General features: G+C 37.8%; 1 protein-coding gene across 2 annotated transcripts in view; it reads right to left on the bottom strand.

Annotated features, from left to right (window-relative positions):
* Nucleotides 1-14: 14 nt before the first annotated feature.
* Nucleotides 15-13398, bottom strand: part of LOC127154102 (uncharacterized) — a 105490-nt gene continuing 92106 nt past the window's right edge. For both annotated transcript variants that reach the window (XM_051095504.1, XM_051095505.1), the window contains one exon: nt 15-1482. In XM_051095504.1, coding sequence (XP_050951461.1) covers nt 1364-1482 — 119 coding nt within the window. In that variant the 3' untranslated portion in view covers nt 15-1363. The remainder of the gene's footprint in view (nt 1483-13398) is intronic.

The following is a 13398-nucleotide window of genomic DNA, read 5'->3' as shown; positions in this document are numbered from 1 at the left end:
TTTATTATTCCATTTAATCATATAATCATTTATAATAATCATTATAGTCATTTATATATTCATTTATTGATTCATTAATTGATTAGTCATTTATATTATTTTAAAGTTGTTTTTTTATATATTTTTTCCATAGTTGTTTGGTCTTATGACTGTGTAGTTTCAAAGGCTGTTTGTGTTCATGAATAAGAGATACAAGGGAATGTTTATGGAAACTCAAGCTTTATGGGATGTTGTTGTGAATCAGTTTGGTATAACAATACTTGTTGAATCTGTGTTCTCCAGACGAAGTCTGAGCATTGAGACATACACAACTAAGACTATTCAATAAACTCTGCTCCTTTTTACTGTCATACTTCGTCTCCTGCATCTGCTCTTTATTTTCATTGGGTTTTCCTCAGTCAACTTCTTGGCTGATAGAAGACTGTTAATAGTGTTTTGGGTATTTTGGGTACCAGACAAGACCCTCCTGTTAACAGGGTTTGGGTATTAGACTACTCACTGACGAGTTGTTCTGATACTGGACAAACTGATATTTTCTGATGGGATCTGGCATCCAGGGCTGGATCTTATTTGTCATGGAGACAGCGATCTAACACATGGAAGAACTAAAGAGGTTTGAATACATTGTTTTTTTGTTTTTAAGTATTTCAGTGAATTTTAAAGCCATTTTAAACCTAACAGCTAATATTATTTTCACTGCCAAGAGTAGAGACTGTTCTGAAGATGAAATGCTGTATTAAAGTCATAAATAAACACAGTGGCTCTGACCCACATCATCATCTTATAGTGTCAGAGATAATCTGGTTGTGTGTACGTGAAATGGACTTTACACTCTGCTATATTCAACCAGCACATCATGTGTTCTGTCACTTCAAAACAGGAGAAATGGAATAAAAACATGATACTGATGAGAATCAAACCTGTATTTGGTGCTTCAGCGTGTATTAGGTATGTGTACTACATGCTAGATCCTGTCACTCATGCAAATGTGTTTATTTCACAATGAAGTTCAATGGGAGATTTTTAAACTGTAATCTTAGATTTAATTTTAGACCTAATGATCTACAGAATGAACACCAAAATGAGTCTGAATATTAAGCAGTTTGAGCAGAATTACCTGCAGAAAAAGAAAAGGTGAATATACGGAAGAACTGTGATTATCATTACACTAAAAGACAGGAGTGACTCACCTCTGATGACAATGTTGAAAAACTCTCTTCTGGTTTCATTTCCACGAGTGATCTTCAGTTCATAGAGTCCAGCCTGTTCAGCTCTGATGGGCGAGATCTTCAGTGATCCAGTTCTGCCGTCCAGAGTCAGACATTCTTTCAATATATAGACCCTTCCTCTCCCTCCTTTAATATCAGCTATGAGAGTTTTTTTCATCTCCAAACAACCACTCTATATGATCGTTTTCCTGTATTTCAACCTCAGGGTTTAGAGTGACTTTACCTCCCTCATTCACTGGCATATTCTTCACTTCTACAGTCACAGCAGCACATAGAAAAAAAAATAGAAATAGAAAATGATTTGAGTTAGTAAATATTCACTGAACATGAAGAGACAAAGAGGATGTGTTTGTGTACCAGCACAAATAAATAGTATTACTACTACTACTACTACAGCAACGACAGACTGCACAGGAGACATGCACCCTAATATTGTGAAACTATATATACACAATATATCTATAATATAGGTTCATTATATGTGCTTAATCTTTGCAGTCATTTTCTGTGCAGCTTTAAAATGAAAATACCCTCAAAAGCAAAGATTTGTTTGTCATTGTTATTTTGCTTACAAAAAAGCTACAGATTTGATCCCTTTTATTGATTGCTATATGAGTTTATTGTGATATTTCGTTTATACGACAGTTTGACAGCACAAGTCTTTGTCAGGTGACGTCACACTCATGAGAATCTGGTGCATTTTGCGTATCAGCACCATCTGTAAGGTATCAAAGCTGAGGTGTTCTGTAGTTGGATAATTGTATTTTTTTCATTTGCTTCAAAATGGTACGTTCTTGTTGTGTTAAAGTCTGCGATAGTAAATTACACGATAGAAAACTTACTATGAAGGTCTCCCACTTAAAAGAAACACTAGACAACATGCAGCGGATGGCCTGGATAGCAGCCATGATACACAAAATCATCATATTTGCCAACATATCTTTGTTTATGTTCGTCTGCCCTCAACATTTTCATAAAGTAAGAGATTTTTTTTTAGATGTGCTTATTTTCTATTTTCTAAAGTAGCTAACGTTATATCCACAACTTGTTTTAGGTTATCAATGACTGACTGTTTTGAGATTTCCACACAGAAACCATTTAGTGTAAAAGTGTGTGCTGTGTGGCTCAATTCAAAACATTCATCATGAAACATGGAAGAACTAATGAGGTTTGAACATGGATACAAAACCTGCCAATACATAAATACATATATTTTTTTAAAATGAGGAGCTAAATTTATGAAGATTTTAATACACCACATTCTTGTTTCTTCACAGTATCATTACAGAAAATGAGTATTGCTATATTTACTTGCACTGTTGAGAATTTGCAGTAAATTTTAAAGCCATTTTAAACCTAACGGCAAATAACCCAAGAATTGGAAAATCAGAATAACTATGAGAGGGCTATTAGTCTTCCCAACTCATACCATGACTCAAGGCCTTTGCCTTGTTTATACAGTTCAGACAGTCCTTTTTTTTTTTTTGCTTTGCTTTGCAAAGCGGGTCTTTGTAATGTTTGATGTTAACTATTTGCTGTCTACACTTTGTAAATGCATTGTGTTGCATTATTGACTAATGAGCAGCAGAACGTGTGACAAGTGGTCCACAATGCTAAAATTGCCAAACATCATTTTTGGGACTTTAGAAAATGCCAGAGTTACTAGGATGTTTTGGTTATAGCTGGCAAAATCTTTTACTATAAATAAGTACTGCTGTCTTTATGGCTAAATATTGGTTTGAGACATCATTCCCTGATGGGAGTGTCAGACAATATTGATTCTGACCAGGGGAAACAAGCTTTAATGGTCAGGTATGTCACGAAGTCTGTGGACTTCATTGGATTTTCATACTACCAACAATGACATTCGTCATTTGAAAGAGTTAATCACACTCTGAGATCAAATGTTGTATGACAGAGCTAACATGGTTAGACATGCTTCTATTATTTCTGTGCATAATATAAATTTATCGGCTCAGTTTTGGCTGAAGGTCAGATGTTGCTGTCAGAGATCTTGCTATGGCAGGTGTGCACTTAATTCAGATTTTCTTCTGATACATCGATTGGTTTTAACTGAGGCAATCAGACAAAAGTTTTGAATTCAGGCTTTAGGATGTGTGGAAACCTCCTCCAGAGGGGGGCGGACATAGAATTGTGTCAAAAATTAGTTTATCATTAGCAACCCCTTCAGATCCAAATTATGTAGAATTATTAGCCAAAATTAAAATGTATAGATATTAGACATTGTGAATTTGCTCATTAATTTGAAATGAGACTCGGCGAAATTGAATATGACAAATGGCCAAAGGTGGTAAAAGTTGGAAATTGTAAAAGCACATGCAATCACAATTGGTAAAGAACACGTTTTTCACAATAAGTTTATGGAAATTCAAATTGGTTTGGTTTGGATCAATATTGGGACACTTTTAAAAGATTTAGTCACAATTTCAAGAGTGTCAATCATCTTACTCTTGTACATTTCCATAAAAGTGTTGATTTGCTTTATCAGATTACAGTTTACTGTTGTACAACAACAGTCAGAGACACAACCTCCCTTAACTGACGCTGGTCTGCAGTATGACAGAAGAGACCTATTTTTTTTAACATGTAGAAGGGAAGAGTATGGCCTGATCACCCAAACTTTTCAAAGTATGTTTCTGATACAGATTATGAAAGTTTGCTTGCAATAATCATTTTATGTTGTCATATATGATTAAGAGGGGGGAATGAAAGATCTGACGATCCTCAAATGCAAATGGTTATGCCTCAGAGCAACCATACATTTGTGTTGTGTTTTGCTTTCTTTTTATATATTCTTCATTCATTTATAATTAATCATCACATTTTATTATTCCATTTAATCATATAATCATTTATAATAATCATTATAGTCATTTATATATTCATTTATTGATTCATTAATTGATTAGTCATTTATATTATATTAAAGTTGTTTTTTATATATTTTTTCCATAGTTGTTTGGTCTTATGACTGTGTAGCTTCAAGGGCTGTTTGTCTTCATGAATAAGAGATAAAGATACATCACTCTGGTCAACGTAGTCCACAGTTACAATAAAATTTGTCTTGATTTCATCTTGTGGTTATTTTGGGAAAAACAGTAGGGGGGCATTTTACCCCACTCTACCCTAATTGTGTATGATCTACTAGATCGATCCTGAAGGTGCGTGCCTCGATTGTGTCTGTCAAGTGGGAGAGCAAAGGTTTTTCATCACTTTTTTACTAACGGAAATTTCAGCTTAGCAATGGAATATAAAAAGAACTAGAACAAAAGCCTTTACAATGGCACACACTGTGTATAAAAGCCCTACATGTACTTTCCTTAACTCACAGCCAACTCAGAATTGTTTTATTTTTGAATACATTTATAGTTCATAAATTACACTATGTAAGGCATCATGTACTCTATGTAAGGAATCAACTATGTAAGAAAACAATGCACACCCAAGGTTCTTTTTGACCCATAAAATCTACTGCTGCAGAGATGTTAGAAACATTCTTTTTCTTTGTAGCTAGAAGCTGCCACCATGTTTTAAAAACAATTTCAGAAACTAATACTGAATTAATGTAAGTAAATTGTTCTCAAGTTAATTAAACAAAGTAATAAATAAATAAATAAATAAAATATAAACACACACACTGCACAATCTTCACTGTATACATTACATGTAAATGATTCTCATTAAAGTTACTTAAGTGATTCAGTCAAGGGCAGGGAGTCATTTTCTCTCGCTCTTTTGTTACTTGATTACATTTGTGCCACAATCTGTGGCAGCAGGTTTACACTGCTCTTGAATGGAACAAATATGGGAAACATCCGTATTTCTCCCAACTGTTAAGGTTCACTTAATAAATCACCAAATGCATTTACATGAATACTCTTCATGACAGGCATTTTGACATAACTTTTCAAGTAAGTGTGTAGCAATAACATGCGAAAGAGAACTTAATTCAACATTGCACACTGCCTGTTTCACTCCTTATTTACACTGCACATATCTGTGGCACATTATGGTTTCAAACTGGTTTTGTTCCGACCTCTACATGGTGCCAAGAGAAGCATTTCAGAAGCAAAGCGATATGATTTGCGAGTGATTTGCCTGTCCAACATTGTTTTTTCGTGAGTTTTTTTTTTTTTTTGGTTGGATAAATGTTAATGTTCTATCCTGTTTAATTATTTTTATCCCACTCCTACAACTCCTGCAATTAAACTCCACGCCTTGTTGATGTGAAATATGAATAGGAGTCTGCACAGGATGATTATTTTGAAATCAACATGATTTTATGACTTGTATTTTGTATTTGCTTTGCGACTTGACATCCGTCAAAAACAAGGCAAACTGAGCAATCGGGGAAGGTGGGCCATAGCCAGGGAGGTGACCAAGAACCTGATGGTCACTCTGACAGAGCTCCAGCATTTCTCTGTGGAGAGAGGAGAACCTTCCAGAAGAACAACCATCTCTGCAGCACTTCACCAATCAGGTCTGTATGGTAGAATGGCCAGACAGAAGCCATGCCTTAGTAAAAAGCACATGACAGCCAGCCTAGAGTTTACCAAAAGGCACCTGAAGGACTCACTGACCACGAGAAACAAAGATCTTTGGCAAAAACCAGGCACCGCTCATCACCTGGCCAATACCATCCCTACAGTGAAGTATACTGGTGGCAACATCATGGTGTGGGGGTGTTTTTCAGTGGCAGGAACTGGGAGACTAGACAGAATCAAGGGAAAGATGAATGCAGTAATGTCAGAGACATCCTTGATGAAAACCTGCTCCAGAGTGCTTTGGACCTCACACTGGGATGACTGTTCATCTTCCAACAGGACAACAATCCTAAGCACACAGCAAAGATGACAAAGGAGTGGCTACGGGACAACTCTGTGAATGTCCTTGAGTGGCCCTGCCAGAGCCCAGATTTGAACCCAATTGAACATCTCTTTTAAAGATCTGAAAATGACTGTGCACCAACGCTCCCCATCCAACCTGATAGGTACTACAAAGTACCTGATATTTCTGTCAGCTGTCCCTGGTTGGACTCGGTTGGACCCAAAAATATCTTTTGAGTCCCAAAGGCTTGAGTCTGTGTCCGAGTCACTATTTTAATATACAGGTATGTGCCAAAAAAATTAGAATATCGAGGGAAAGTCCATTTATTTCAATAATTTGTTTCAAAAAGTGAAACTTGCATGTTATATTAGTTCACTACACACCAAGTGAAATATTTCAAGCCTTTATTTGTTTCAATTTTAATGATTATGGATTAAAGATAAAAAAAACAAACAAACAAAAAAAAACAAATCCAGTATTTCACAAAATTAGAATATCATGACAAAGTTCAACATTGTAGGCTCCCTGTGTCCCAATCTAGTCAGCTAATTAATGCAAAACACCTGCAAAGGTTTCCTTAGCCTTTAAATTGTCTGGCTTAGTAAGCTTCAGAATCACGGGGAAGACTGCTGACTTGACGGTTGTGCAGAAGACCATCACTGACACCCTCCATAAGGAGGAAAAGTCTCAAAAGGCAGTCGCAAAAGAAGCTGGATGCTCACAGAGCGCAGTATCGTAGCATATTAACAGAGTGTTAAGAGGAAGGGAAATATGTGGCTGGAAAAGGTGCACAAGTGACACGGATGACCATAGCCTTGAGAGGATTGTCAAGCAAGAGCGGTTCAAAAATCTGGGGGAGCTTCATAAGGACTGGACTGAGGCTGGTGTCAGTGCATCAAGAACCACCACATACAGACGTCTGCATGACATGGGCTACAGCTGTAGAATTCCTTGCGTCAAGCCACTCCTGAACCAAAAACAACGTCAGAAGCGTCTGTGCTGGGCTAAGGAGAAAAAGTACTGGTCTGTTGCCCAGTGGTCCCAAGTCCTGTTTTCAGATGAAATCTGAAATCAAGGTCCCAGAGTCTGAAGGAAGACCGGAGAGGAACAAAAGTCAAGCTGTTTGAAGTCCAGTGTGAAGTTTCCACAGTCAGTGATGGTTTGGGGAGCCATGTCATCTGCTGGTGTGGGTCCATTGTCTTTTATCAAGTCCACAGTCAACGCAGCTGTCTACCAGGAAATTGTAGAGCACTTCATGCTTTCTGCTGCCGACAAGCTTTTTGGAGATGTTGATTTTATTTTCCAGCAGGATTTGGCACCACAAAGTCAAAACTACCAGTACCTGGTTTAATAGCCATGGAATAACTGTAATTGATTGGCCGGCAAACTCGCCTGACTTATACCCCATTGAAAATCTATGGGGTACTGTCAAAAGGAATTGAATGTTGAATGTTGAAACAAATAAAGGGTTGAAATATTTCACTTTGTGTGTAGTGAACTAATATAACATATAAGTTTCACTATTTGAAACAAATTATTGAAATAAATGGGCTTTCCCTCGATATTCAAATTTTTTGGCACATACCTGTAGAGTTTATTAGTACTGTCACTTAAAGTGCATGATTCAACATTGTTTTCATTAGACCGCTTACTGCATGTCTTAGAAAAAGTAGCCTTTTACTGTCAATGTTTCTCAAGTTCTCACAAGTCTAAAATGGATGTTGGTCAATAAAAAGATAAGTAATCAAGACAACGTACTTCAAAAAACACTTGTTTGTGGCTTGTTTTACAAGCCTAACCGAAAACAATTAATATAGCTGCAAGCAGCAATGGCAGGCCCAAGCCATCAGTGCAAAAGCCACCCCAGTGGCATCAGGAAAATGGCATGAACAGTTTTATTAACTTAAACAAAAAACAAATAAATAAATAAATCAAATAAAATAAAATAAAAACACTTGGGTTACAAGTCCAACTCTAACCATTAGGCAACAACTGTAGTAATATGATTTAATGGGTTATCCCTTTTGATCAATAGGTGGAGCTGTTATCAAATCGTGGTGGTATGGTCAGTGTAAGTAGACAATTGCTTATACAAAGTTTGATGTCAATATATCAAAGCTTTGCAGAGATACAGCCTCAGACATTTGTTGCATCACTATAACATTTTGTCAGCAAAATCTGAAGATGATCTGATTCGATTTTGGTGAAAATTGAACCAACAGTCAAGGAGGACTTTGAAAAAGTAGGTTTTCAACATAAATCAGATTGGCAGACAGGAAGTTCAGCCCACAGTGGCATAATTAGTATCTACACTGACCAAAATTATAAACGCAACACTTTTGTTTTTGTCCCCATTTTTCATGAGCTGAACTCAAAAAACTAAGACTTTATCTATGTACACAAAAGGCCTATTTCTCTTAAATATTGTACACAATATTGTTTATGTCTAAATCTGTGTTAGTGAACACTTCTCCTTTGCCGAGATAATCCATCCACCCCACATGTGTGGCATATCAAGATGCTGATTAGACGGCATGATTATTGCACAGGTGTGCCTTAGGCTGGCCACAGTAGAAGGCCACTCTAAAATGTGCACCCGGAGCAGTGGGCAGCCATATTGCTATTGCTGCGGCGCCCGGGGAGCAGTTGGGGGGGGATCGGTGCCTTGCTCAAGGGACTCACCTAAGTCGTGGTATTGAGGGTGGAGAGAGCGCTGGTTATTCACTCCCACCACATTCAATCCCTGCCGGACCTGGGACTCGAACCCGCAACCTTTTGGTTGCAAGCCAGACTCCCTAACCATTAGGCCATGATTTCCTGTACCACATTTGCATGCTTTGTTTAGATTGATTCCACCTCTATGTACTCCTCCTCCTTCAAACCTATATACTCTGCTGTGCTGAGATTTAGTTAGACTTTTTGATGACTGCAGAGCTACGAAGGGAGTATCTGAATAAAGAGAAACTTCTGCTTCAAGATATCCAAAAACATCTCCTGGTCTCCAAGAAAAAATTCATAACAGAGGTGAAGATGCTGGATGTGCAGGTCCTGGGCTGCGGTCTGCGGTTGTGAGGCCAGTTGGATGTACTGCCAAATTCTCTGAAACATCTTTGGAGACGGCTTATGGTAGAGAAATGAACATTCAATTCACGGGCGAAAGCTCTGGTGGACATTCCTGCAGTCAGCATGCCAATTGCACACTCCCTATGTATGTTGTCGACATGACCCAAGGAATATTTAGATTATATCTCAATATTATATATTAAGAATATTTTGTTTCATTACAACAGGCTAATGCAATTAAAAGTTTATTAGCATTTTTGGAAATTCCATAATGAATGGTTAATGAATGGTTTCGTACTCTTGACCAATAGGTGGCGCTGTTACCAAATTGATGTAGTGTGGTCAATGTGAGGTGGCAATGGCACATAAAGAATTTGGCACCAATACGTCAAAGCTTTGCAGAGATACAGCCTCCGATACAGTTTGGCATCCTTCCAGCAAATTCATTGATGCACTAAACGAAAACAGTTTCCTACTGTATATTGACACGAAATCCGTAACTTTTTGTCAGCATGGTCTGAAGGTGATCCAAGTCAAATTTGGAGTAATAGTCTAGGAGGAGTTCGAAAAAGTAGGTTTTCAACATAAGTCAAAATGGCGGCAGGAAGTTCATCCAATTATGGCATAACTGGTATTGATGTTCTCTGCATGATCCAAGAAATATATCAAGACCAGGGCCCGTATTCACCAAACATCTTAAGGCTAAAAGTAGGTCATAACTTGTCGATTTAGGAGAAAATCTTAAAAATAATGGGTGTGCAAGTCCTAAATTTAGGACTCCTAAATGTTTACTCTAAGAGTATTCCACAAAGTGTTTTAGCACTAAAACTAGCTCCTAAATGTGAAAATGTTAGGAGTAGTAAAGAGGACTCCTAAGTCACTGAGACCAAATCCCAACTATCCCAAAATGGCTGTTGCTAGCAATCTGCCTTTGAACTTAAATGTTTTAGAAACACACTGCATTTATCTGCACACGTTTTCCCACGCAACTTTTTTTGGTTTTGGAGGTTATGCCAGCTCCAAATTTTCCTTTGATTATATCTTTGTTGTCATTAACATGTTGGGCAAGAAGTAACAGCTGTTTTTGCATCCAGTTTGGTTTACTTCTACATTTGCATGTCTTACTATCAGCCATGATTATTCTTATCAGCTAATTGTTTATGAAAAGCACACATGTAAAAGGCTGACAATCAGCTGAACATATAATTGTTTAATTAATTGACACTTAGCCTGCATTTTAAAATCTTTATTTGAATGTGGCAACATTTTTTTAAATGTATTTGAATATGGCAACATAATACCACACTCTACAATATTTCTGTGAACAAATCTCTGACAGAGACTCCTCCCCTATCAGCCAATCACTGTGTGCACAGTTAGTAGGCATGCTGACATCATCCATAGCAACAAGGTCAACCCCGTCCTTACTCTTAGCTTAAGACTTCTCTTTTGTCTTTGTCTTATCAGGGCCCGTATTCACAAACATTTTATCTTACCACTAAGAGTTCTCCTAAACAGCAGTAGTTTTCAGCTAAGAGGTCTCTCTGAAAACCTATTCACATAGCCGCTGAGACAAACTTTTACTAAGGAAGAAAGAGAAGTCTTAAGTTAAGAGTAAGGGAGGAGTTGACCTCGATGCTACGGATGATGTTAGCATGATTACTAACTATGCACACAGTGACTGGCTGATAGAGCAGGGGTCTCTGTCAGAGATTTAGGCCTAAATTATGAAATAATCATGGTTGATCAATATGGCAAAAAATTAAAATCCCAATTGTAAACATGGACCCGTTTGGCTGTTGCACTCACATTTCTTGCAGCGTTTCATGCATGAAATGGCATTACAAAATGCAGCATTTAAGTTAAAAGACGTTCACTCCCATCTCCTTTTGTTTTTCCTATTCCACTGCCCACGTCCCACCTTTGTCAACACAATGATGCACTGAATCTAGAGTTTTGTGATTTTTGGCCAAACCATTGAGAAGTTGAGAAGTGCTTTTCGTCAAATTTATTTGCGTTTTATTCGAAAACGGTTTGACTAATCAACCTGAATTCCAGCATGGTCTGATGATGAGTCAATTTTGGTGAAAACCAGAAAAAAAGTAGGTTTTACAAACTATTAATAATTGCAAAAAAACTAAACCTTATGATTTTTACATTTTGGTGTCCATTTGACACAGCATGAGCCAAGGAATCAGAGGAAAAATCTAATTTGGGTGAAAAATCATAAAAAAAAAAAAAAAACAAGCACTAGTAATATGATTTAATGGGTTATCACTTTTGATCAACAGGTGGTGCTGCTATCAAATCGATGTGGTGTGTTCTGTGTGAGGTGACAATGCCACATGAAGTTTGGTGTTACGTCAAAGCTTTTCAGGTTTACAGCCACATACAGTCATTTGGCAGCATGCCTCAAATTTTAAGTGGTGCTGTACAAAACTGGTTTCATCTATCAAATCAGTAACTTTTTGTCAATACAGTCTGAAGATGATCTGAGTGAATTTTAGTGAAAATTGGACAAACTGTCTAGGAGGAGTTCAAAAAAGCAAATCAAAATGGCGGACATGAAGTTTGGTCGACTACGGAATAATTGGTATCGCTGTTCTCGACATTAACTACGTTAAAAAATGATCTGTATATAGACACGAAAACTTTTTTCCAGCATGGTCTGAAGTCAAATTTGGTAAAAACAGGACCAACAGTCTAGGAGGAGTTTGAAAGAGTAAGTTTTCAACATCAATCAAAATGGCAGACAGGAAGTTGGGCCAATTTTGGCATAATTGGTATCGTTGTTTTCTGCATCACCCAAGGAATATATTGAGATCACTTTCATTACAATAAGCCAATTTAATCAAATGTTATATATATCTTTATAACTTCTGGCCACAGAGTGGTGCTAAGTTGACCCCTAGGTTATTTTCTTGCAACCCAAGTTTCACCAAGGGTACCCTTAACCTTGTAACTAAAGAATTTCTTAGCTCAAGAGCTTTCATGCAACTGGGCACTTGGGAATTTGGAGGCAAGCCACTCGTTGTTGTGCTCCTCAAACCATTCCTGAACCATTTTTGCTTTGTGGTGGGGTGCATTATCCTGCTGATAGAGGCCACAGCCACCAGGAAATACCATTTCCATGAAAGGGTGCACATGGTAGGCAACAATGCGTAGGTAGGTGGTTTGTGTCAAAGTAACATCCACACAGATGGCAGACCATTTCCCAGCAGAACATTGCCCAAAGCATCACTCTGTTTCACCGGCTTGCCTTCTTCCCATAGTCAATCCTGGTGCCATGTGATCCCAGGTAAGTGATGCACACGCACCCGGCCATCCACGTGATGTAAAAGAAAATGTGATTCATCAGACCAGGTCACCTTCTTCCATTGCTCTGTGGTCTAGTTCTGATGCTCACGTGTTCACTGTTCGCGCTTTCAGCGGTGGACAGGGGTCAGCATGGGCACCCTGACTGGTATGCAGCTATGCAGCCCCATACACAACAAACTGCAATGCACTGTGTATTCTGACACCTCTCCATCAGAACCAGCATTAACTTCTTGAGCAATCTAATCTACAGTAGCTCGTCTGTTGGATCGGACCTCACAGGCCAGCCTTCGCCCCCCACATGCATCAATAGGGACTTTAAGCAGCAGTCACTTATGGAACGACAACGGCATTCTGACGTCATATTTGCGTTCGCGACTTTCACTGCAACTTCTTGATGTTCTAATGTAACCGTCTACTACGGGAGAACAGCTAGTTTGTCGTATTACAACGTAACAGATTAGCTAGACACATGTTAAGTTTTATAGTATATAACACTATAATCAGTGTTGGGAGTAAGGCATTACAAAAGTAATACTATTTCAGTAGTGTATTATTTTTTGCTGTAACGCAGTAATATAACGCATTACTAATAAAATTTGGGTAATATTATTACTGGTTACAATCTCAGTAACGCAAGTTATAACAACATATATTAACTCAAAATTAAGTGGTGAATTTACCTACACCGCAAAACAGCACCAGAGAAAAAAAATCTGCGTGTAAAATGGTTTGTCTATTTCCTGTTGCTGGAATTCAACTGTTAAGATGGATACTACATGTGTGAGATGGACACACTCCATTTCATCAGAGAAAAGAATAAGAATGCATAATCAGGTGTAATCTATGTGTGACACCAAACTCTCAACAAGGAGAAATAGCATGAATGACTCCTGTAAACACCTGGACTGGTGCCACTAACACTACGCTAACAGAGAGAGAG

The sequence above is a fragment of the Labeo rohita genome, chromosome 22 (genome assembly GCF_022985175.1).
Source record: "Labeo rohita strain BAU-BD-2019 chromosome 22, IGBB_LRoh.1.0, whole genome shotgun sequence".
Classification (NCBI taxonomy): Eukaryota; Metazoa; Chordata; class Actinopteri; order Cypriniformes; family Cyprinidae; genus Labeo; species Labeo rohita.
Note: the sequence above shows the minus strand (reverse complement) of the source record. Positions and strands in the feature narration are given on the sequence as shown.